We start from the raw sequence: 24,327 nt of genomic DNA, 5'->3' as shown, positions 1-24,327 counted from the left end.
TTTAGTAACATCCATCTCACCAGGATAATTAGTTTTGGTATTAAAAAGATTAAACCATTTCTCTTGTGTGTCAGAGAGAATGAGATTCAAAAACTTTCTGTGAAGCAATGTAATATGCAATGGCTTAACACCATTCCCTGAAACTTAAATGAACAAAAAGCAAGAAAATCTGTTCTTCAAGAGAAAATAGATCTTAAAAATAAACAAACCTAAGTTTTCAAGAGGGAAAACAAGTGTCCATGGTAGTTCTGAATGAGCCATTTGGACATCATTCTTCTCAGAGAGAAGGCTTTCAGTGTGGGTGCAGGGATGACTTACCCTGGAGCAGCTCTAGTGCTTTTGGTTCCTGCTCCCCTGGTTCCTGATGCTGACACAGCTGTTTTTCCCAGATGTTGATGCAGGGCCCTGGGGTGGTGAGGCATCCCTGCTGCTCTCCAGGGGAGACCACAAAGGCACCCAGCTGTTCTGCAGAGGCAGTCAGGCCACACAGGGTACAAAATTAAAGTAGCTACTTGTTTCTGGTAGTTACTCCAAAAGGCTGTATTTTTGCATTATACTGCATTGTACCTTACACATTATCGTCCCAAGTTTATAATCAGAAAAATTTGGATACTTTGAATATTTTCCTCCAGATCAATTTCCCTTCTTGTGCCTCCACCATTTGCAATAAAAGCTTGTATTGAAAGTAACTAACTTAAAATCTAAACAAACAAATAATAATCAATAATTCATAATGGTAATGATGATAATAATGATGATAATAATAACAACCACCACCACCACCACCCACCACTGCATCAAGACATAGCAACCTGATTTTACTCTCCTTAAAGCTCCTTAAGCTCTTCAAGTTAGCTATTGTGATGGCATCTCTAGAAGCAGTACTTCCAGTCTGCATGGAAGTGAGATATATACCGGTGAAAGTTCTCAGGCTGATTTAATAAAATATAAAGCAATTTAAACTGTACCTTTTATTTAAAATGAGCAATACAAAGTTTAAGTTATACTTTGCCAAAATGGCATCTCCAAGAGATAATGACTAATACACTCACGGTGAATTAGATTTCCTTAAAAATACAACACGTGTGACACTAGCAGGAATAAATAGCATCTATATCCGTCAGCAGGTCAGCAAAAACAGCTAGATAAAATATTTACATCATGTTGACCAAGCATACTCTTCCCCAAACAGCATTCAATTGTGAGTTGGCTTAACCTGATGATGAGCTAAATCAATCTGGTTTTCATTTCCACAAGCAATTTGTTTTCTAAACTATGCATATCTAGTTGCATAAACAAATCCTTATTATAACCACAAAAGCAGTGCCTCAGTTTCTGTTGTAATTAGCCATTTATGTATGTTTCATTTGCTCAGGCATCTTTTTTCCACAGGCTAGAATTTAACTACCAGAAACAGAAGCCACAGGTATTAAAATAACATGTGAAAAATAAAAAGGAGAAATGAAAGTCTCACCCACAGCACACTTTGGTCTTGTGCAACACAGGTCCCACTGAAGAGTGTGTTTGTTTGGCTTTTTCATCTATAAACCAGAAATGAGACGCTTGCAGGAACACACTACTACAGCATAGAAGAAAGTGCATCACTTAATTATTAATTTTAGCTTTATTTTTTTTGTACATTTGTACATTTCGATCAGGTTCGCAAAATGTAAAACTTGTTAGCAGAGTGTTCCATACAGAGGTTGACGCATAGCACATGTAATAAGCTACGGAAAATTAATTAAAATATTTTAACAGAGACCTTCAGCATGAGAAATTGTGTTCGATTTGTAAATGCTGTACATAAGCTACTATGAAACATTTCCTATTACAAACAAACAAACAAAAGAGAATAAAGAAAGACTACTTAAAGGCTATTGAAATCTTACAATTGGACAAGTGTTCCACTGTGCCTCCAACCTAAAGCATGGAAATGGAAATTGTGCAGAAAAAAGCTTTACTTTAAACAACTGTCCAACAGTTATTGCTTTGCTCCTTTTCAGAGAACCTGAAAGTATACAATGAAAACTTAGAACTAAACAAACAGCTGATTTGACGTATTTAGGTCATTACTGCAATTAAAATGTGAAAGTTAATTACAAAAGTTTCTCAAAATGTGGTAGATTTTATTTAATATGTACACAGAGAACTGTACACAAATAGGGAAATAAAAAAGTTTCTTAAAAAATGAAATATACTAGTATACAGTACTTACAGCTTAAATGTTACCCATTAAAGTATTATCTGGAGCTAAACTGTCACACAAACATGCAGTACATCCACAACTCAAAAATTAATACCTTTATGCAGTGTAATATAGTCCTGTAGAAGACATGAATCAACTATACATTAAATCACTCTTCTTTGTCACTGTTCTTGCTATCTTTGGTCCATGTTGAATGTTCAGATCTGGTTAAATTATCGGTTTCTTTAAAAAACTGTCAACAGCAAGTTTCAAATTATATCGCTAGTCATGATACACAGATTAACTTCATAAACTCAGAACTACCCATGAAATGAACAACAACTATTTGGAAGAGTTTTTTTCCTGCAAGACAGCTGGGGGTTTTGAGTCAAAATATTTTTTGACCATGCTGATAAATGGGAAGTGTGTGGAATGTTCAAATCTTTAACAAAAGCAGCTTCTAACAAAGCATCAGAAGCTTCTTCACATTAAATAGTATATTCAGTATTCTGCCCTCCTCCAAAGATTAAGTTGTATTGATGTATTATTTGTTCTACTATAAATTAATCACCAGCAATATACAGAATGTGCCTAGTAATACAACACAGAGACAAGCAGAGCTATTTGAAGATAGCGCTAAAAGATCCTGTGTGGACTTTTGCACAACACTGTATTGTCCAAAGTGAGCCAGAGAACTCTCAGGGCCATTCACATACAAGATGTCTTTGTAGTCTAATAGCAAGAGAGAAAGAAATAAAGGGAAAAAAAATGAAAAAAAAAAAAAGAGTTATCTGAAGTAATTTTACTTTTCTTGGACAAGTTATTTCAGTTGTTAGTGTGTGCAAGGTATAGAACACACCACAAAATATGACTCATACATATACACACATATATATGTGCATACACTGCACTTTGATTAGAGCACTTTATGTTTAACAATGCTGTTTCTAAGGATATGGAATGAAACTTCAACATTTCACAGATATAAGGCTACTTACACTCCCTTTCACTGCTGGAGTTATGCAGGAAGTTCATGCTATGATCAAACAATACTTCAAAGGCAAAATCTTTATCCTCATATATACCTCACAAGAAGTAGTTAAAACCAGTTTTCTATCAAATACATGACTTTGTCTCTATTAAGCCACTTAAGCATTATACTATCTGCCTATTCATTGCTGCCTGGCAATAATGCCATATAAAGCAGAAGCAATTAAGTAGCTAACAATGTTTTAAGAATGATTGCAATGATCTATGCAATAAAAATTATTTGGAGGAAGGCAACTAAGTCTGCAAAGATGTCTCCTTTTCAAAGGAGGAAAATTACAGCGGCAACAATTTAATTAGCACTGCAATTAAAATGAAGAATGAAGTCCATCAATAGAAATTTTGTATATGTATTTAATGAGTTAGCAGTAGTCCATTATAGTTTAACTTAGTGAAAGACAGCAAGCCACTGATCAGCAGTAGCGTAATAGCCTTGTACAATAAATAATGATTGAGATGTTCAAGGAAATTTGGAAACTGGGAAGGAGTTTAAGTGTGAGGTTAAGTTATGAGACAATCTAAATTACCGAATACAGTGCTTCATGAAAGAGCTTGGTTTGATCCAGACAAGCATTTCCAGGTTGTCAAACGGAAATGTTTTCATGTCTGTTGAGTAAGACATTATATCAAATAACCAAATTAATTAGAAATAGCAAAAATAGAAAAAGAATGAAGATATGATATTTTTTTTTAAATCCTCTGCCCTAAAAATATATGTAACAAGGCACATTAGGCTTCGATGATTTTATTATTCAATTTGACTTAAATATTTGAAACCAGTTTTCTCATAATTTAAGACAATGGGGGAAGTTTAAATTGGTTTTTGCAGATGTAATAATTTCATTGTCTACTAAAGTGCAATGATTGTTATGCCAAAAAAGTATCAGTAGAAAGTAAAAAAATCCCACAAGACAAAAAACCCTAACTATGAAAAATAAATAAGGTTTAGAATACATTCAAAATAATGAGAATATATGTATTCAGCCACATTTTAAAGCAACTCAAAGACAAGAAATAACACTGAAAATGTTTGTAAACCTGTATTTTACCTTGTTCCCTGCAAAGCACGTAACATTGTACATTTTCCAAATAAGACTTAATACTTTTAAAGAAAAAAATAGTATTAACATCCTTAAGGGGGAAAAAAAAACCAAACACCACCTTTGTGTAGTACAATAAAATAAAGGCAGACAGGTTAACTCATTATAATGCTTTGAAGCACTAAGCAATACAGCTGGATTCTAAGTTATATTTTACCCATATTCTTTTAGCTGTGCAGTAGGTGCCAGTGGTTTCAATAGACCTGAAAGTCTCTTTGACATCTTAACAGCAACATTTTTGACCAATTTACTCTTCCTGTCAGCATTAAAACCTGACTGCTAAAAAGCATTCAGTTGAGGAAAGATGCAAAAGTTTCCTTATTCCTCACACAGAACTTTGTGCCCTTTAAATTTTGAGTTTCATAGATAATTATTAAACTTAAAATTTCTATTCACTCCAAAACATTCACATATAAGACATTTCACATGCACAACACTACTGTCCCTTTTAAACCAGAAAAGTACAAACTCTACTGAAAGCTAAGTATTTTAAAGTTCCAGGTATCCAAAGATACAAAGTGTTCAGAAAGAAGGTAGTGAATACGTTAATGCTGCCCCACTTCCAAACTTTGAGTATAGTAACTATTTGATTAAACTCAACGTTTTTCTTCAGTAGAAAACCAGTATATCATTTTTTATCCCTTTCCATTTTCCTTATAGGTGTATTCTCCTAAAGTCTGTTGTATTTGTATGTTCTTCAAGGATTACATATAGAGTTAAGAGTCCTGTCAGTGTTTAAATAAATATAGGGAGCTTATTTGCAACAAGCAGCTTTTCTGAGGTTTTCGGAAGGGCTGGAAAGCATCTGTATGTTTAAGACACAATAATTTCAAGGAAAGCATCAATTTAAGATTTGTTTGTGCATACACGACAGATTGTACTTAGCAACCATCATACAGTCGTCTTAAACTACAGATTTCTGACAAGCTAAAACCATGAAATAATGTGCTGAGCTTCAGAAAACTGTCATGAGCCATTCTACACATAGCGCTAATAACATCAGGGTAGCCAAAGCTCTGGTTCTTAAACCCATCAAGATTCATCTACACTTTGAAACACACCTAACAGTTGTTTTGAATGGTGAACAAGAATATGCAGCATTCAGAGATTCTGCTAATACAAAAGTCAGTCATCTTGCTGTTTTACATGAATTTAAGTTGAGGGCATGTTCACAGCATTCTTCTACATCTACAATTTCAAAGCTTAGCCAAGAAACAGTTAAGAATTGAACTCCAAGTTTGGCACATACAGCAATTTCCAGGAGCATCCCTTTATTTTATTACAACACTGTGAAGAACAATGATCCCATCACCAAGCATTAACCTGACTGGCCGCTATTCAAGGTGCTTTATCTCAACTTCACACACATGTATTACACCTTGCCTGGGACTGAGGCACATAAGGTGCAGTGCAGAAGTACAACAGTTCAGACACTAGAGGACAGTCTGTTCATTTGACTGAACCTTTAGATTTGTAGTGTGTGTTCCACATAATTTCCTCTCTTGTGCCAGAATACAAGTTCATAAGCTGATGAATCCACTTTCAGAAAGCTTGTCTTCAAGATTTCTTTAAACTAGTTGATTTTTTTCTCCTTTCAAATAAGTCTCAAAGTGTTGCAAGAATTCTTGAAAATGAGATAATTAATGTCAGTACTGTCTGTCCAACACCAAAGACAAGAGCTTCTAAGGGAGCCATATTCTTTCCTGCTACTCTGTAAATTCCAGCTACTGCAGCACCTAAGAATCACAAGAAAAACAATTATCAAATGACAGAAATAAAGCCAAGTTTGAAATATATGACAAATTATTTATTGTGTCTTTGCATAAGCCATTTATAGAACATCACCAAATACTGTATTGCTTCATGGCATTATAGAACTATTAGTCTCCCTTGTATTTTCCAGTTTTTATGATCCCTCAGGAATGATTTTCCCGACTGAACCAGGTTAACTTTTCCAACATCAGTTTGATTTAAGAAAATTGAATCTTGCTGTTTCTCTGTAGATCTCCTCAAATCCTTTTTATATTTTGCTTTCTGCTAATTTAAAAAGGTAGCAAAAATATTCTCTAAAAATTGACTGAGTTTGAAGTGTGGTTTAATAGTGCTTGTATAGGCAGGGAAAAGACAAAAGCAGTAAAACCGCTAGTGTATACAAAAACAATGGTAAGGTAAACACACACCTATCAGCTTCATTTAAAATTTCAGCTGAATAATCTGGGCACACCATATCAGTTGAGTTTAGACTCCAACTACTAAATTGTTAACAATTGTTTAGCAAATCAAGTAAAACATGAAAAAGAACAAAGTACTGCATTGTTATCCATTGATGTGTATGAGAGGAAGTTTCTAACCAATAGAAATAGATTTTGAGCTATAATGCGTGCAAAATTAAGAGACCGTTTTTCTTGTACAGCTGTGTGCAAATTCCAATTTAAAGTATAACATCAAATGACCAGGATAAACCAGAAAAAAACATACTACACCATAAAAAACCAGGTACTACTAACTCCCCTCTACTATCTCTCACATTCTGAATTTATCACGTGTTTGAAGAACAAAAGTCACAGAGCAAACGGATAGCTGTGATGTCTTAGAGCACATACCTGAGAAAAAGATCCGTAAAAAAAACCCCAACATGATAACAATGAATAACATTTTCTGCAGAGACAACTTCTGAGCATGTTAAGGATACTAAAAAGTTCATTCAAAAAAGAAATACAGGCTTGTATACAGCTGTGTCCATAAGGCAAAAATTTTACTTGATTCAACCCTCAAAGCTTCATCTAGAATGAAGCTTTGATTAATATTTAATACTTTCTGAACTAGTATTTTCTATACAGTGCTTGCTTTCCTTGCCTAAAGAACATCAAGTTAAAAAAAAAAAAAATTTTGTTTTTGCACAGTCAGTAACAGGAATAGTCTGTTGAAGTGATCAAAAACCCATTAGTGACACAGAAATACATTAAGTGCCAACAGATTTTCTGCAAGTACAGTCTATACCTGATGATCTTAAAAGTAACACCTCATTTTTACAAAAATTTTAGGAAGAGTAGAATTCACTAATAATTGTGGCCATAACAGTATTTATAAACACTATTAATCAGAGTGTTAGGCAAGTTTTGCTGTCTACTGTAAAGTACATTTTGTCAGAAATATCTCGCCAGAGGGGTAGCCTTATGGTATTTCACTCAGCTTTGTGTAAGCTTTTCCATTTGTTCCTTGACTATCTGCTGTCAAAAACTGGAAGAGATCCTTTAGACTGAGCCCAGCATGCACATCAAAATTATTTTGGTAATTGAACTCTCTAAGTGAATTCAAATCAGCCAAATTGGGATACCAGAATTTGATGATATTAGTTAATAAGTGTTCGGGTTCTTGAGAAAACACTGAGATATTCTGGAAAATATCAATAACAAATAACATAAAAATTTGGTAGTTTAATCATTATGTATTTATATTTGTCAAATAAATGTGCAGTGGAACATGTAATGCATAACCCAGCACAACTGGTATAGAGCCAAAGTATATTACAATAGGCTGTCAATGATGGAAAGGAGAATATGTCACCAAAAAGGAGTGTGTTTGGGGAGGGTAGGAACAACAGACCCTTCTGGATGAAATACAGCTAAAATCCTTGCCTCACACCGCCTGACATTTATCTTGGGGGGGGAGGGGGGGGGGATGGGTGGGGGCAAGTTTCCTGCTTTTCTATATGCTGGTAAAAAGAACCAAGAAGGCCAGAAAGTTTGAAAAATCTACCAGAGTTAAATTGGCCTTGCATTCAATCACCTACACAAACAACGCAGAGGGCTAGAAATAGAAAACGGAAACTCAAGTCAGTTTGCTATTTCAATTTCTTATATACTGGACCAGGCATATCCAAACAACTAAATACTTCAATTTGCATCTCGGTTTGCAGCACAACAGCTACTAAAAATCCTCTCTTTAATATTTTATCACCATAATTTGTCTTCAGAAGCTCCCCACAGAATTTCTTTCAGTATGAAACAACCCAGTTCCATCCAGAAACAAAAATACCTGAAAGTAAATGTATTTGGCTAACCAAGTTGCAATGCTCCATGCAATACCTTTGGGAACAGCATAACAAGTCTACGGTTTAAGCCTGGATAAATTCTCAAGCGAATTTACACATAAACAGTACCACCTACTGAATGTTTTGACCTGTAAAATCGTATGGCAAAGATACAACTGTGTTGCTCCTCTTTTTGTGCATAGATAAAAGATGTAAGTTATTTTCATTTCAGAAACGCTGAACTTGAACCTTCCCCACCACAGAACACTGTAGAAGTCTCTACTTGGATATTTCAGCATCATATTTCCTATCTTCTGTTCTTCAGAAATGCTCATGTATGATTGACCCTGTAAATGGGTCACTGCCACTTTAAGCATAAGACAAAAATCAGCATTACATGTAATGTAAAGGCATTCGACTGATTTAATACATGCCTCGCCTTAGGGGAGGAAAAAAAAAAAAAAAAAAAGAGTTATACTGAACCATACTGCCATAAATGATGGAAATTCTAGGTTGAGAAACATATAGTAATTAAAACAACCTTTGAGGAAAGTCTTAACAAAACTTTCCATTAAATATGCTTATTTAACCTTGAAAACCAACAGGCAAGAAGGACTTCCAGTAGCAATAAGAAATAATCTGTCACAAACCATTCATGATTGTGTCCAAAGCTGAAGTGATACCACTATTCTGATAATCTTGGCAGCACTCAGAAAAATAAGAAAGGCAACAAGGCTTGTCTACAGTTTACGAGGTTGCTAGATTTACAGTTCCTTACCCTCAAAGGCCTTCCAAGTTAGATTATCTTGTCAACATCACTGAAGATCTCTGGGCAGAAGAGATCTACTGCTCAGGTTAACCTAAGCCACATTCAATCAATTGATTTTAACGTTGAGCATTGTTTCTAACAAAGCACAAGCTTCTTTCCAGTGAAAATAAATTTCACCACTTATTTCCCCCATGCTTCTCAAACAGAAAACTCTCCACCCTCCTGATTGCTTGGGAAAGCTACTGGAGTTTATTTATAAGTTTGAGAAATGTAGCTGGATATGATAAAGACAAAGACTAAATATAGTGTCCTACTGATCTTACGTCATATATTTCAGTATTGTCACAGATAACAAAATTTCTTATGAAACATGGGAAAACAGTATCTGATACCAATAATTCTAGATGAAAACAGCTAAGTAGTATTTCCTCAAAACATTCTTGGCAACATCACTTGTGCGCCATATTTTGTCAGATTTAACACCTCTGTACTTCACTACGTAAAGTACTCCTGCTTTCTGCAATGTTTTACTGACAAGTATAAGTTTTATACTGTGAACCTTTCAGTTTGCTATTTCAACAGAAAAATGGTTAACATCTTATGTGTGGATACAATGCCAAGAAATAAAAAATGTCTAAAATTACTCTTGAGCAGCAGGCATTAGACTAGCACCATAAGAACTCTGTAACAGATGCCCTTGACAAAGAGTATTTCACCTACAACAGCACAACTTCTTTTTTTTTTTTTTTTCCCCCCGGCTGGAGAGAGGGGAAAGGGTCAATGCACTTCCTTCCTACCCCAAATGAACTAGAAAGTAACATTATGGCCAAATCAAGACTGGAAGGTTCTTTCAAATCCATCAGCCACAGGTAACTCCTCAAATTTTCTTAGCTGTAAATCACAACCTATATTGAATCTTTATTTCTTTTAATAGAGCAACATCCTATTCAGGTGCAATTTAAAAATCCCCAGCAGGCCCAAGGAAATGAGGAGGAATTCAGCCTTGCAACCAATGGAATCAGGACCTTGTTTCCAAGAGAAACTCATGGGTTTAAGGGTAAATAAGAGGCAATTGTTACAGGAAACCTTTGACCAAAAAAAAAAAAAAAAATGCAACAAGTATGGCAGAACAGGACTCCTGTTCCTGCTGATCCCCAAAAGATATTACTTGTTGAGCATACACCTTTTGAATAACTTGGTATCCAATGTTTCCAAAATGAAAGAGCAGGATGATTTCCGCAGTCCTCTGACAATTTATAAGAGTTTTGTCTTTACACAATAGAAGAGCAACTCAGCTGTCATTATCATTAGGTTAGCTACAAAACTAAGGCAAATTCCTTAATAAACAATTAACAAATCACTAAGAAAAAGGATTGCATGGTTGTTTTTTTTGTTTGTTTGTTGGTGTTTAAAATTTCTTTTTTCTTTAGAAATTACATGTAAAATAAAATTAAAAAAAAAAAAAAAAAAAGAGACAGACTTACTGGTTATCATTGCTCCAGTTATAGAACAAAGAAATCCAATGCTGACCACAATGACAGATATCAGCCTCCCCTGCCTATGCCTCTGCAGCATCACAAACATTAATACTCCCACAGCACCATGGACAAAGAGAGAGGAGAAGAGAGCCCAGAGGAAAACCCAGTACCACATCTCTGAAAGAAAGCAGTCAAATAAATATTAATATTTGAAAGACAATAACTTCATAAGTAAGAAACTTTAAAACATTGCATGCAATCAGAAGTAAGAGAAAAGCAATATTGATTTCCATCTTAAAAGGAATCAATGTGACATCAGCATGTGCTCAAGACATTTTCCCACTTCTAGCACTCTACCATAAAGGAATAACTCCATTATGATAAAAAAATTATAAAACGGATTCTGCCACAATTCTCAGTTCATATGTATTGTTACAAAAATTCCACAATTCTTTTAATGTTTTCTTTAAACAACATTAATTGCAGTTTCTTACTATGTATTGTAACTACTCCTGCAGAATGAAATATTCTCCAAAATAAAGACTGAATCCAAAAAGAAGTCAAGAGTTGTTTGATAGGGTGTTTGGTGGGGTTTTTTTGTTTGTTTTGTGGGTGATGGTGGTGTTTTACAGGAAGAAACAGCACCAGGTAATATCAAACAGGAAAACTGAGATTAATGACTCCAGTTTGTCTGTCCAAGAGCTGTAATAGAGTGTTCTATCGAATTAGCTTGAAAGGCAAAAATAAACACACTACAATTTTAACACAAAATTTTAATACCTCTAACTCCTTGCTTCTAATTGCTTAGAACTTCATAGTAACAGGTAGTCATGGTTATTTAAATCATCAAACAAAGACAAGAGATCATGAGAATGTGTGGAATACAAAAATTCACTTGAAGAATGCCAACCACAATCATTAGCTTCAAAGAAAAGAGCAGAAACCGTCAGTGAAGCTACATAAGAACTAAAGAATCTTTCTGGCTTGGTAATAAATTTCTAAAAACATTCACTGTAACTCATAGGGTGAGGAAATGCAATAAAGTCAAAAATATATACATTCAACTGCAGTGGGTATATCATCACGGAATCCAGTGAATTGGAGCACATTATCCTGACTGATATAATCCTATAAATCTGTAATTAATTCAGAGGTTTTGCTGCAGTTCCCCTCAAAAACAAAAACAAAATCAACCCACAAACAAACACAACAACAAAAAAAAAACCAAACAAGCAAATTAAAACAAACCCCAAAGCAAACATAAACACCAAAAATGCAAAAAAAACCCCACATATTCACAACAGCAAGATTCTTATTGTTTATGAGGTGAGCCTGTATTATTGCAGCTTAACACACAGTCATTTAGTCATTTGAGCAGAAATATGACCCAATTAGCTAAGATAAAAATACTTAGCAGCTAAAACAAAACACACTTTGAAAGAATGGCTGCAAGATTATAACCACAGTCCTTTGAGTCCACTGTCAATATTGTATGTATACCCATAGCACAAATACCTTTTTATTTAGCAGTACTTTGCAAGTAGATACAACACTTCCCCTCTCATACAGGCATAAAAGGCAAGACTGTGTCATAGGACAACTTCTCTAAATTATGGTAACCAAAAGGGTCTCTTAAGAAAGCAGCAAGGAAGGTCAGTGGTAAATCTGCACTCAGTTAATACTAACAGCTGTAGTTCAAGATGAAAGTTATCTTTCCAAGTGCTTGGATATATGCATATATATATATATATACATATATATATGTACAGAGAGAGAGAGAGAGAGAGAGAAGGTGGCTCCAAGCATCTTTCATCAGATCTTCCATCCCTTCACCCCGGCCCCAAGTTGGTCTCAAAAACCTTTGCCAAAGAACAATGACCACAGTACTATTCTACTAAATGTCTCATCATTCTCAGAATCTACTATGACAGAACAGTGGCAAGAGTGTCGAGTAGTCACTCTGCAAATACCTGACAAACTCCCTCACTAACATTAAGATTGACTGATTGCTCATTTAATCTGCCATGGATCATACAAGCTGAGGCAGGAAAACCCTGTCAGGAAGGAATATTTTCATTCTTCAAGTGTATATCAGAAGAGCTACCCATGAAAACCTTTCAGTGAAAAACTCACAAAACCTGATTCCTAAAAGCTCAAAACACTATTCTATCAAAACTATAAAAACTAAGGTCCTGACCCATGAAGGATCATTTCCTCGAGGACCAAGCAGACCATAAGCAAATTTTAGAGGTATGGACTGAATAGACTACAGTTCAGCAATAGACTGAACAGGTCCTCAAGACTAAACTTTTTTGTCAACACTAGCAGTGAAAACACACAAGGTCTGTGTTCCACTTAACCGTATGAATAATCATGAACAACAAAAGTTAGAGAAAATAACTCTTACAAGGGAATTAAGAACGTATCTAGTAAGCAAGAGCAAGCATTTCATTGCTTGCACATGTTGTTCTCTGAAGACCTTCAATGCCAGAAGACATTATGTACATAGATTAGATCTTCCATTTTAGTTCTCTAGAGTAACGTGGTTGAGCCCATCTTCCAGATTATTCAGAGAAACACAAAGCTAAACTGCAGGCAGGTGAATGTGATGCTGAATGCACCATTTCAAAAGATAACTTGTTCTTACATAAAAGAGGATTGTTTGACTTCTTTGCTAGTAAATACTGTAGAGGATATGCTACTTATTTTCTGGACACAGCAACCTTCCCTGAAATTAAGTCTGTCACACAATTTTCATACCACTCAGATTATACTGATATGCAAAATACTCAGTAAAAGAGAGGACTGGATCCATGAGAGAGTTCTGACAATCTTCTTGACCCAAACTTCCATTTCTCTTGACTAAGATGAATGCAAGAGATGAAACATAAACTACCAAGAAAAAGTAGGACTTCTTGCAGTATTAGTAGAGTAAAGGTAACATAACATCCCAGTGACAGACTCTGAGAATACGTATTTCAAATCCACAGTTGAAGAAAACGCTTGGGTCTCATGTGAGGTTACATGAGAACTGCAGGCTTTCAAGACCGCCAAACACTCCATAGCTATGCCAATGGTCTATTGATTAGCATTAACCCATCATCTCTTCCACAGTCTTAAAAGCAAACTCTTGGAAGGTGTGCTCCTGTGGATACTGAATTAAATCAACTGATTTAATAAAACTGCATCAGAATGATGCAAACTTGTCCCCATTTAACATGAAGTCTAAGGACAGAAGACTCAGTTATTTCAAGAGAGAAGGGACCTGTGATTTTGACAGCCTGTTCAGCACTTGGTGTTTTGGAGCAAATGGGCAATACATAGATATGATCTGGGGAGGAGAAGCAAAGCTCTTGATATTGTCTCTCTGCAAATGTATCGGAGGGACAGTCCCAGGTTACTGAAAGCTGCACTTCCATTCACTCTTAAAATGCCATTACAGCTGACAAGCTTGAAACTGGACCAAGAAATTCTGTTGGAATCTGACACTGACACTGTCATTCCCTGTAATTTCCACAGGGTTTACTAGGCTCTGCATTCCCTTTTAGAAAAAGTATGTTTGTGGTCATTGCCAATCCATGGAATTGATTTCTAGTCTTAGGAAGACTTACTAGGATTACTATATTTTCAGAAAAAAACAAAAACAAAAACAAACCACCACCAAACTACTCCCCTGTAACTAAGAAACAAAAAATATTTACAAACCCTTACACAATAAAATAGCTGCATAGTGAGCAATCCGAGGTTACATTCCAAATAAGGCTCAAGGAAAATCAGCATCACCCCTCACTCTGTTTTTAGGGCAGGAGACATGATAATAGAACCAGTCCCAAATGCCCTGTTGGATAAAGGAATATAAACTTGAGTTCTCTGGTACATACTTTCTCTTCCTACTGCTTTAAAGCAACACACAAATTGAATGCGTTCAAAATGTGAGAATATGCAGAAATAGTCCTTGTTTCACACAAATGCAGCTGTATCACACCTTTATCTTGCAAAGCTGTTTTCTCCAGTAAGGGACTCAATGAAATACAGTAACATATTTTCCAGAAAACACAACATGAAAAATTTGAACCATTTATAATCACAATTTGTGAAGCATTTTTCACAGTCATCTTTGTCATGTTAAAATAGCTGTTTAAAAACCTGAAAGATCAGTAATTCAAAGAATCAAAAATAACCACACAGTTGAAAGATTTGCAATATCGGTAAGGAGGAAGTAAGACTGAAGTGTCTTAAGAACATGCTGGTACAAATATTTATGTCCTATATACTGATTCATATTTTAAGAGGTATAAACTTACCTACATGGTCATTGCTACCTTGATAAAAAAGCAAGCCGTCAAAAAATGTCAGTCTTTGTGTAGCTATACCAATTAGCTTGTTCTTTTGATGATAAGCCTCAGTACTGTGCCGGTATTGTAACAGTGATCTAGCTTCATGTGACAGAGAGTTCCAAATACTAACAGCCTCAGTTTATTTAGTCATGTCCTCATAGGGCAACCTTAAGAGCTATGGATAAAATAAACCTCTAGAAAAAAAAACCTCCAGCTTCCTTGGCTTGACCCTAAGAAAGTTTCAGAGTTGACTTGCAGTGTACCCAAATTACTTCAAGTAGCCAAACACAACTTCCTCATATCAAAACTCCACAGTTGCCCAGGGAACGCACCGACAGGGAACTAGGAAAAATCCAGTCCTTACTAGTTTACAAGCACAGTAAAATCTAATCTGTTGCATAGAAGCTACAGCTTTTCTAATAAGAACAACTGAGAACTTTCAGGTTTATTTAAAATTCTTTGCATTTAACCACTATCTTAAATCTTGTCTTCAGTTTAGGTTCATTTCCACTGGTTTTACGTGGGTGGGGATTTTTTCTACCAGACAAGCTAAAGGCTCAAATAACTTATAATTCACGGCCTATAATTCTCGCTTTAGAATATTTCTTTGTTAATTTAGGTATCTCTACATATCATTGATACACATCATACATACATTATTCTTTTGCACTACATACACATACATTATACATGTATTGGTGTAGGCATACACAACCTTAAAGGTTAGACTAAAATTAGAAAAAGAGGTTTTAAAGTTTTCTACAGTTTAGAATAACATTCATATCATTTCCAATTTATCAAAACTTGAAGTTGCATTCCATCGACAGCTTTATATTGGACATATAAACATGGAAAGTCAACACACAAGGCATGTAAATGCTAAAACTTTCAAATATTATATATAGATAAACACACATGCTGTCCTACAGCACTCAGGTTTAGCATACATGGAGTACTTCCTTAGTCCTTCACCTTGAGCAGTTTTCTTTCCAACTAGTATTTATCTTGTTTTGCTAGATGAATAATGATTGCCTATAACATTTCATAAAGCAAGACTGATTACTCCAACAGAAAGTATCTCTCTCAAGATCCTGATCTATGTACCCAGCCTACCACTATTAGCTACAGAGTTAAAAATCAAGCAATAAGTATCTGTGCTGTGAATACCAAGATATAAATTTAAGTCAACAAATTATGAATTATGAAACTGTATAATGTTTTATTCTTGTAGATTTAAAACTTGAAGCACTCAGATAAAGAAAGCCCAGATAAAGAAAATCTACTCAGATAAAGAAAACCTTCAAACGTAACTCAGCTCTTGGCATGTTACTGTATTTTCTTCATCACTATATCCTTTCCTTAACTCTTGTATTAATTGACACTTTCAAAGTTAACAGGACTATACAGTCAAATTGTTATTTGGAAATGCTAATGTTTTTGGTGTATTAAGTAGAATAGAAGCACTTGCTGAAGAACATTTAAACATCAAATACAAACTACTTCTCTCAAGTTACAGGATATGGGACAAAGACATAATCCAGACAAACCGGTGACATATAATTACAGGATGAATCTTCAGAAAAAAACGACAAGAAGCATCTTCTATGCCATTTCCATAATCTCTTATAAAAGTCCACTTTCAACAAATTAAGGAGTTATTACTGGTCAGCAAATTATAGACTTCTGTTTAAAAGTGTATAAAAACAGTTGTGGACTCTCGAGCTCATCAGCTTAGGACACTGGGGTATGGGGAGGCAGAGGAAGATGACTCTGACTTTAGAAGCCCTACAGTACAACAAACTTTATTAAAACAAAACAAACAAATCCCAGAAAACCACAAATAAACAACAAACAAACAAAAAACCAAACCAACATAAACAAGCAAAACCACCACAACATACCCCACAAAACAACAACAACAAAAAAAAGCCACCAAAAAAACCCCCACAAAACAAAAAAAGAAAAATCCACAAAACCAGAAAAAAAAAAAAAAAAACACAACAGTCCTCTGCACACGGTGGCACACTGGCACACAGAAGACAACATTCTTCCCCCACCTCAGTGGCAAATATAAAACTCACTCAGACCAGAGGCTTACACCTTTGGAACGTGCAATAACTTGGACCAGAAGCTCAAATCTTTGAAACATCCAATAACTAGATGTAAACATTGTAACACTGGTTACAAGAAGACTAGAAATATTGTTAAATTATTTATTGTGGAGGTAGCCTTTACTCAAATATTTATTTTAATGGGCACTCAAACCAAGATGGTTTGGGTTGGTCTGGGTTTGGTTTTTTTGGGGGTTGAGCGTTTTGTTTTTTTCCACAGATTCAGCTATTATCTGACTTGTTCTAGTAAACCCTCACTCTAAAACACAACCAGTCCATATTAGGGGCTGTTCTTGAGATTTGCTGGAGAATATAAAACAGGTGGAGTAAAAGCCACCTCCCCCACGGTTACTTGGTCCTTAGCTCCACCATTTATAATAACTCTTCCTCCCAACTGAAGGCAGGGAGATATGAAGCAAGTAGGGGCAGGCTAGTCAGCAACTTCTGTGCCCGGCAAAATTATGGAGAAGATTATTCTGAGAGTTATTGAAAAACACATGAATGACACCGCAGTCATTGCTCCCAGCCAGCATGGCTTCACGAGGGGGAAGTCTTGCCTGATCAACTTAATTTCTTTCTATTACAAGGTTACCCACCTAGTTGACCAAGGGAAGCCTGTCAATGTGATCTTTTTGGATTTCAGTAAAGCCTTTGATACTGTCTCTCACAGCATCCTCCTGGATAAGATGTCTAGCATGCAGCTGGGTAAGCAATTGGCTGATGGGCCAGGCTCAAACGTTTGTAGTAAATGGGGTTACGTCAGCCTGGGGACCAGTCACTAGTGGGATTCCACAATGATCCATCTGAGGGCCAGTGCTCTTCAATGTCTTCATAAATGACTTGGACACAGGACTTGAGGGAACACTAAGTAAGTTCGCTGAGGACACTAAACTGGGGGGAGCTGTTGACACTCTTGAAGACAGAGAGGCCCTGCAGAGGGATCTGCACAAATTGGAGAACTGGGCAATTGCCAAATGCATGAAGTTTAACAAGGACAAGTGCTGGATTTTGCACCTGGGACACAGCAACCCTGGCTGTACATGCAGACTGGGGGACGAGATGCTGGAAAGCAGCTCCGCAAATAAGGATCTGGGGGTTCTGGCTGACAGCAAGTTGAACATGAGCCAACAGTGTGCCCTGGCAGCCAAGAGGGCAACCGTGTCCTGGGTGCGTCAAGCACAGCATTGTCAGTCAGGCGAGGGAGGTGATTGTCTTGCTCTGTTCTGTACTGGTGTGGCCTCACCTGGAGCACTGTGTGCAGTTCTGGGCACCATCACAGGATAAAAAAGATATAAAGCTATTGGAGAGTGTCCAGAAGTTGGTGAAGGTTTTAGTGGGGAAGGTGTACAAGGAGTAGCTAAAGTCACTGGGTTATTTCAGCCTGGAAAAGAGGAGACTGAGGGAAGACCTCATTGCAATCTACAGCTTCCTCACAAGGGGAGCAGGAGGGACAGGCGTCGATCTCTTCTCTCCAGTGACCAGTGACAGAACCCGAGAGAATGGTGGGAAGAAGTGGTGCTGGGGAGGTTTAAGTTGGACATTAGGAAAAGATTCGTCCCCCAGAGGGTGATGGAACACTGGAACACGCTCCCCAGGGAGGCGTCACGGCCCCAAGCCTGTCAGTGTTCAAGAAGAGACTGGACAATGCCCTCAAACACATGGTGTGAACTGTGGGGTTGTCCTGCGCAGGGACAGGAGTTGGACTCCATGATACTTGTGGGTCCCTTCCAACTCAGGACATTCTATGAAAGTATATAATGTTGAAGGCTCAGGGTTCAGCCACAAAGTAGAGTGCTTGCAACTTTAGTTGTCACAGGGTGTGCATTTGTATGTGGTAGGAATTAAATTGTCTGTGGTCTCCTATGTATTGTGGGCCATATATAAAACATGTGACTTCCTTTTTTTATATTGAAGCTGAATCAGATTTATAGTATAAAAATAATGGTCCAGTTTCTCATTAAGGAAAAACAGACAAAATAAAGACATTAAGGTTTTAAGTACTTCCTGGTTTAGGCTGAAGTTTACATCAGGTCCCTGTTGAAAATTTTGGAAAACTAACATTTTTAAGAAAGATGTGAGTTTGTTGATAAAATTTTACACCATGCAAACATAATCAACATTGTTTATCTAAGGAAGATAAGTTTTTACTTGTGCCACTTAAAAGCCAAGTCCAGATCACAACTTTAAGTCCAAATATCAACACAAAGCAGTATTCAAGAATATTCATGGAACACTGTATATTTATGAATTCCTTCTCCTAGTACTCCAAATAAGTTTCTTCTTGTACAATAGTTTAGAAAGATGCAAAAGAGAATGAATTAAGTAATCAAACAAGACAAACTCATTCACACACCTATCTTCTTCGCATGGAAAAGAACTTCTACTTTTCAACAGAAAACAGGGGGGGAAACATAGTGACAGAACATGAGGGAAAGGCTGAGGTATTAAATGCCACCTTTGCCTCAGTCTTTAATAGCACAATTGTGTTCCAGGTACCCAGTCCCCTCAGCCAGAAGACAGGCATGGGAAACAGAATGAAGCCCAAATAATCCAAAGGGAAATGGTTAGCAACCTGCTATACCACTTGGACACCCACAAGTCTAGGGGGCCAGATAGGGTCCACTCAAGGGTGCTAAGAGGGCTGGAGAACATGATCACCAAGCCACTTTCCATTATCTGTCAGCAAGCCTGGCTAACTGGGGAGGTCCCAGTTGACTGGAAGTTGGCAAATGCAATGCCCATCCACGAGAAGGGCCAGAAGGAGGATCTGGGGAACTATAGACCCATCAGTCTAACTTCAATGCTGGGGAAGGTCATGGAGCAGATCATCCTGGGTAACATCACATGGCACATGAAAGAAAAACAAGCGATGAGGCCCAGTCAACATGGGTTTATGAGAGGCAGGTCCTGTTTGACCAACCTTATCTCCTATGACAAGGTGACCCACCTAGATGATGAGGGAAAGGCTCTGGATGTTGTGTACTTAGACTTTGGTAAAGCCTTTGACACCGTAACCCACAGCATTCTCCTGGAGAAGCTAGCAGCTCATGGTCTGGATGGGTGTACTCTGTGATGGATAAAGAACCGGCTGGATGGCCAGGCCCAAAGAGCTGTGGTGAAGGGAGTCAAATCCAGTTGGCAGCTGGTCACGAGTGGTGTTCCTCAGGGCTCAGTATTGGGGCCAGTTCTATTTAACCTCTTTATCCATAATCTGGATGAGGGGATTGAGTGCATCCTTAGTAAATTTACAGATGACACCAAGCTGGGTGGGAATGTTGATCTGCTGGAGGGTAGCAAGGCCATACAGAGTGATCTGGACCAGCTGGATCATTGGGCTGAGGCTAACTGTATGAGTTTTAACAAGGCCAAGTGCTGGGGCCTGCACTTGGATCATAACAACCCCAGGCAGTGCTGCAGGCTTTGGGAAGAATAGCTGGAAAGCTGCCTGGCAGAGAGGGATCTGGGGATGTTGACTGACAGCCCGCTAAATATGAGCCAGCAGTGTGCCCAGCAGGCCAAAAAGGCCAACAGCATCCTGGCTTGTACCAGGAATAGTGTGGCCAGTAGAACTAGAGAAGTGATTGCCCTCCTGCACTTGGCACTGTTGGGGCCCCACCTTGAATACTGTGTTCAGTTTCTGGCCCCTCTCATAAGACAGACATTGAAGCACTAGAGAGAGTGCAGAGGAGGGCAACAAAGCTGGTGAGGGGCCCGGAGCACAAGTCTGATGAGGAGCGGCTGAGGGAACTGGGGCTGTTCAGCCTGGAGAAAAGGAGGCTGAGGGGAGACCTGATTGCTGTCTACAACTACCTGAAAGGAGGTTGTAGCATGGAGTGTGTTGGTCTCTTCTCCCAAGTAGCAAGTGATAGAACAAGGAGAAATAGCCTCAAGTTGCACCAGGGGAGGTTTAGATGGATATTAGGAAAAAATTCATCACAGAAAGGGTCATCAGGTGTTGGAACAGGCTGCCCAGGGAAGTGGTAGAGTCACCATCCCTGGAGGTATTTAAAAGGCGTTTAGATGAGGTTCTTAGGGACATGGTTTAGTGCTAGAGTTAGGTTAAGGTTGGACTTGATGATCCTGAGGGTCTCTTCCAACTGAAATGATTCTATGAATAAAATTCTACATGGGATAAATATTTTAGGAAGTGCTTATGTAAGTTTAATAACAGCTATTCATTAACATAAATTATTAAACAAAACCAATCTTCTAAAATATAATCAATAACAGTGTATCTTATACAGAAGAAGATTTTAAAGCCAGTGAAACTTACTAACTGTTGACAGTCCATAAGAACATTCAGCACAACAGGTTAATAGCCATAAGGTCAACCTACATTTAAGCACCACTGCAGAAACTGTAGCTCAACTACAACTGACACTAACGTCTTTTCCAACAATAATACAACAGATAGTTTCATATTCTATAAATTAAAAAGAACACCTTTCCCACAATAAAAGTACCTTCTTCAACCCCTCATAATATTGCAAAAGCACTGAGAAACTGTTTTGCTTACTTAACACTCAGTACTGAATTTCATAGAAACGCCTATGTTGCATAATGCTCTAATAAGAAAAACTTCATAGAGGATGTCTGGCACAAAGAAAAGTTAAATCCATTGTTGACCTCTTCCTTCGATAGTACAAGATGTATTTTTATAATAAGTATGCCAAAATAACTATTCACAAAATGAGCTGCATTAGTGTGTTGCCATACTAATACCTGGAAAATCTAATAATCAGACACATCTTAAAAAGTTAATAGATCAAAGAAAAAAAAAATCTTTATAACCCTATTATTACATTTAAAAGTGCCCTGCAAGTTAAAAGAACAAGAAAGATAATAAAGCATAAGATTATAACTTTCTGTTTGCTACATTTTCAGTTGTATTTCTGTTTTCGTTACACTTCTTCCACCTTAAATAACTTTAAAAAACAAACAAAAAATCCCACACCTATCAATCATTAATATGTAGGGGGGGGAGGGAAGATTGCATAATACTCTTTCAAAAATATTATAATATTTTCAAAAATATTTGAAACATATCCCTTTTACTCAACATTTTCCACAAATCTGTCATCATCTATCATACTCCTATACAAAATAGAAAGAATTTACTCAGTAACTTCTCTGCTGTTGACACTACACCCCTGCTTAGTTAGCTTACACTTTGCTTTACAACTGGACATGAGAAAATGAGAATTGAGGAAATTAACCTCTCCACTATGTAGCCTGGGTCTCACAGTAGTCCATACCCATTTTTCAGCATGAGACTGAGCAGTAAAAAGGCAGTTCTTGCTAAAGCTCCCCTCTCCTAACACAGGATGAAGATCTTACTCTACTTTGGTTCACCGAACTTTTTCAGAACAGTTCAGTCTTTAAAAATCCCTGATGATGAAGATCAAGTCTATTTGTCACGAAACATCTGCCACCCCATTAGCTCCCATAGCTCTCACTCTCCAGGGGTATACTCAGGGGTGTGGGTGGGTGTTCCCTGCTTCTCACATTAATTGCTCTGTTTTTCTTATAGCTCTCTGTCAAATACCAGCGAGCATACACAGACAGATAGCTGCTTTCTTAAGCATACTCCAGCCTTCCATACCTATTTATACATTCACATACACTTTCTACAACCCTCTACTCACCCATAGACACGCATAAATTCGCTCATATACACACATCCTATACCATTAGCCTTTTATTATATACATCCATTCATAAGTGAGTGAGCACATCCACACCTTCAGCTCCTTTACTCATGCAGCTATACAGGTGCACACACGACTCCTCGTAACACATAACACACAGCTCTCTCTCATTTCCCTCGACATACCAACTCCATACCCAAACCCTCCAAGCACACACATACACTATGTGCATACTCGGAGAAAAAGTATGTATACATATGTATGCACACAAACTCAGGAACACGAACATCAGCCCTCCCTACGTGTGACACACGGGGAGACCACCCCCAGCGCTACACCCACGCCCTCCATTGTGTACCACGGGGCTCGCTCTCCAGTCACGGAGCGTTTTCCCACGGCGACGGCGCTATTTGCCCACCAACACACGTGTGCACACGCAAACCCACGCAACTCTCCGCCCTCCACGCCCCGCAGCCCGCCCTGTGCCAGAGCCACCCACCCTCCTCCCTGCACACCCACGCCCCGCCGCCGCCCAGTTACCGGTGAGGTTGCGGAGGACGGTGCCGTGAGCCCACAGGCTCAGCACCTGCTGCACCGACAGGTTGATCATGGAGTTGTCTCCCGCTTCCACCTTCATCGTGGCGGGTGGTCCAGCGGCCGCTCCTCAGCCGGGCGGGACGGGTGGCAGCGACGGCCTGACGACTAGGAGGCCGGACACCTCTCGCACCCGGACCGCGGGGCGGGAGGGCTGCGAGGAGCGAGAGGGCGTGGAGGCGGCGAAGGGGCCTCCGCGCCGCGGGGAATACATCGAGGACAGAGGGGGAGATGGCGGCTGGGGTAGAGCCGGGCGATCAGGCCGGCCGCTGGCGCTCTCCCGAGGCTCAGGGGCAGAGCAGGGCGGCCCCGAGGTGCGAGCCGGTAGAGGGGGCCGACAGCTGGGCCCGCGCGGCGCCCCTCGCCGCCTCCTCCTCCATCAGTAACGGTCGCCTCCGCCGACTCGCCAGCGGCATCATCACTCCGGTCACCGGCATCACCTGGGGCGGGGGCGGGGCGGCCGCGGGACTCCCTCTCTCCCTCTCTCAGGCAGGCAGCTCCATGCAGCAACGGCACCGCCCGCGGGAGGGCGGGGAAGAAGCCCCGGGACGCTAGCTGCGGCCGTAGGGCCGGGAGTGGGAGAGGAGGGACGGGCGGGCGGCCCCGCGCAGGCGCAGAGCGAGGAGCTGGAGGGCGTGGGCGCAGCGCTACTCCCTGGAGACCCCAGTGACCGTTGAGCAGCGCACGAGCGGCGCACCTCTCCCTGATTGGCCCTCGCCACAGGGCGGGCTCACCCCACGTGCCCGCGGCACCGCCCCTCACTAGCGGCTCCCGCTGTTCCCGCCGTTAAGCGGAGGCTGCGGGGCCGCCTGGGCGTTGTTCACCTGCCGGGCGGGTTTCACCCGCGCCCGGCATTACTACCAGGAGCAGAAGCGGTTTTTTCCACGCAGTAGTAAAAGGCAAAGCCCCATGGAGGCTGGCACGGCGGGTTCTGAGATTGCCCGGCCGTCTCCCGCTCGCTTCTGAGGAGGGTGAGGACGGGACGAGCTGAGGAGGCAGCGGTGAGCGCGGGAGTACACGGGGCA

General features: G+C 39.1%; 1 protein-coding gene across 1 annotated transcript; it reads right to left on the bottom strand.

Moving 5' to 3' along the window:
* Nucleotides 1-1,605: 1,605 nt before the first annotated feature.
* TMEM170B (transmembrane protein 170B) lies at nt 1,606-23,934 on the bottom strand. The gene is made up of 3 exons (XM_065832439.2): nt 23,249-23,934; nt 10,619-10,789; nt 1,606-6,068 (listed from the first exon to the last, which is right to left on the bottom strand). Exons 1-3 carry the CDS (start codon nt 23,343-23,345, stop codon nt 5,938-5,940), a joined length of 399 nt encoding a protein of 132 aa, XP_065688511.1. The 5' UTR covers nt 23,346-23,934; the 3' UTR covers nt 1,606-5,937.
* Between the last annotated feature and the right edge of the window lie 393 nt (nt 23,935-24,327).

This window comes from Patagioenas fasciata, chromosome 2 (genome assembly GCF_037038585.1).
Source record: "Patagioenas fasciata isolate bPatFas1 chromosome 2, bPatFas1.hap1, whole genome shotgun sequence".
Classification (NCBI taxonomy): Eukaryota; Metazoa; Chordata; class Aves; order Columbiformes; family Columbidae; genus Patagioenas; species Patagioenas fasciata.
This window is presented reverse-complemented; position numbering and strand designations above follow the sequence as displayed.

Bases quoted from the DNA above. Each gene is read 5' to 3' on its own strand.
- TMEM170B (XM_065832439.2), bottom strand. From the start codon at position 23,345: ATGAAGGTGGAAGCGGGAGACAACTCCATGATCAACCTGTCGGTGCAG. The intron at 10,790-23,248 runs GTAACTGGGCGG...GCTTTCTTTCAG, and splicing joins CGTCCTCCGCAACCTCACCG to AGATGTGGTACTGGGTTTTC. The intron at 6,069-10,618 runs GTAAGTCTGTCT...TGTGATTCTTAG, and splicing joins AACTGGAGCAATGATAACCA to GTGCTGCAGTAGCTGGAATT.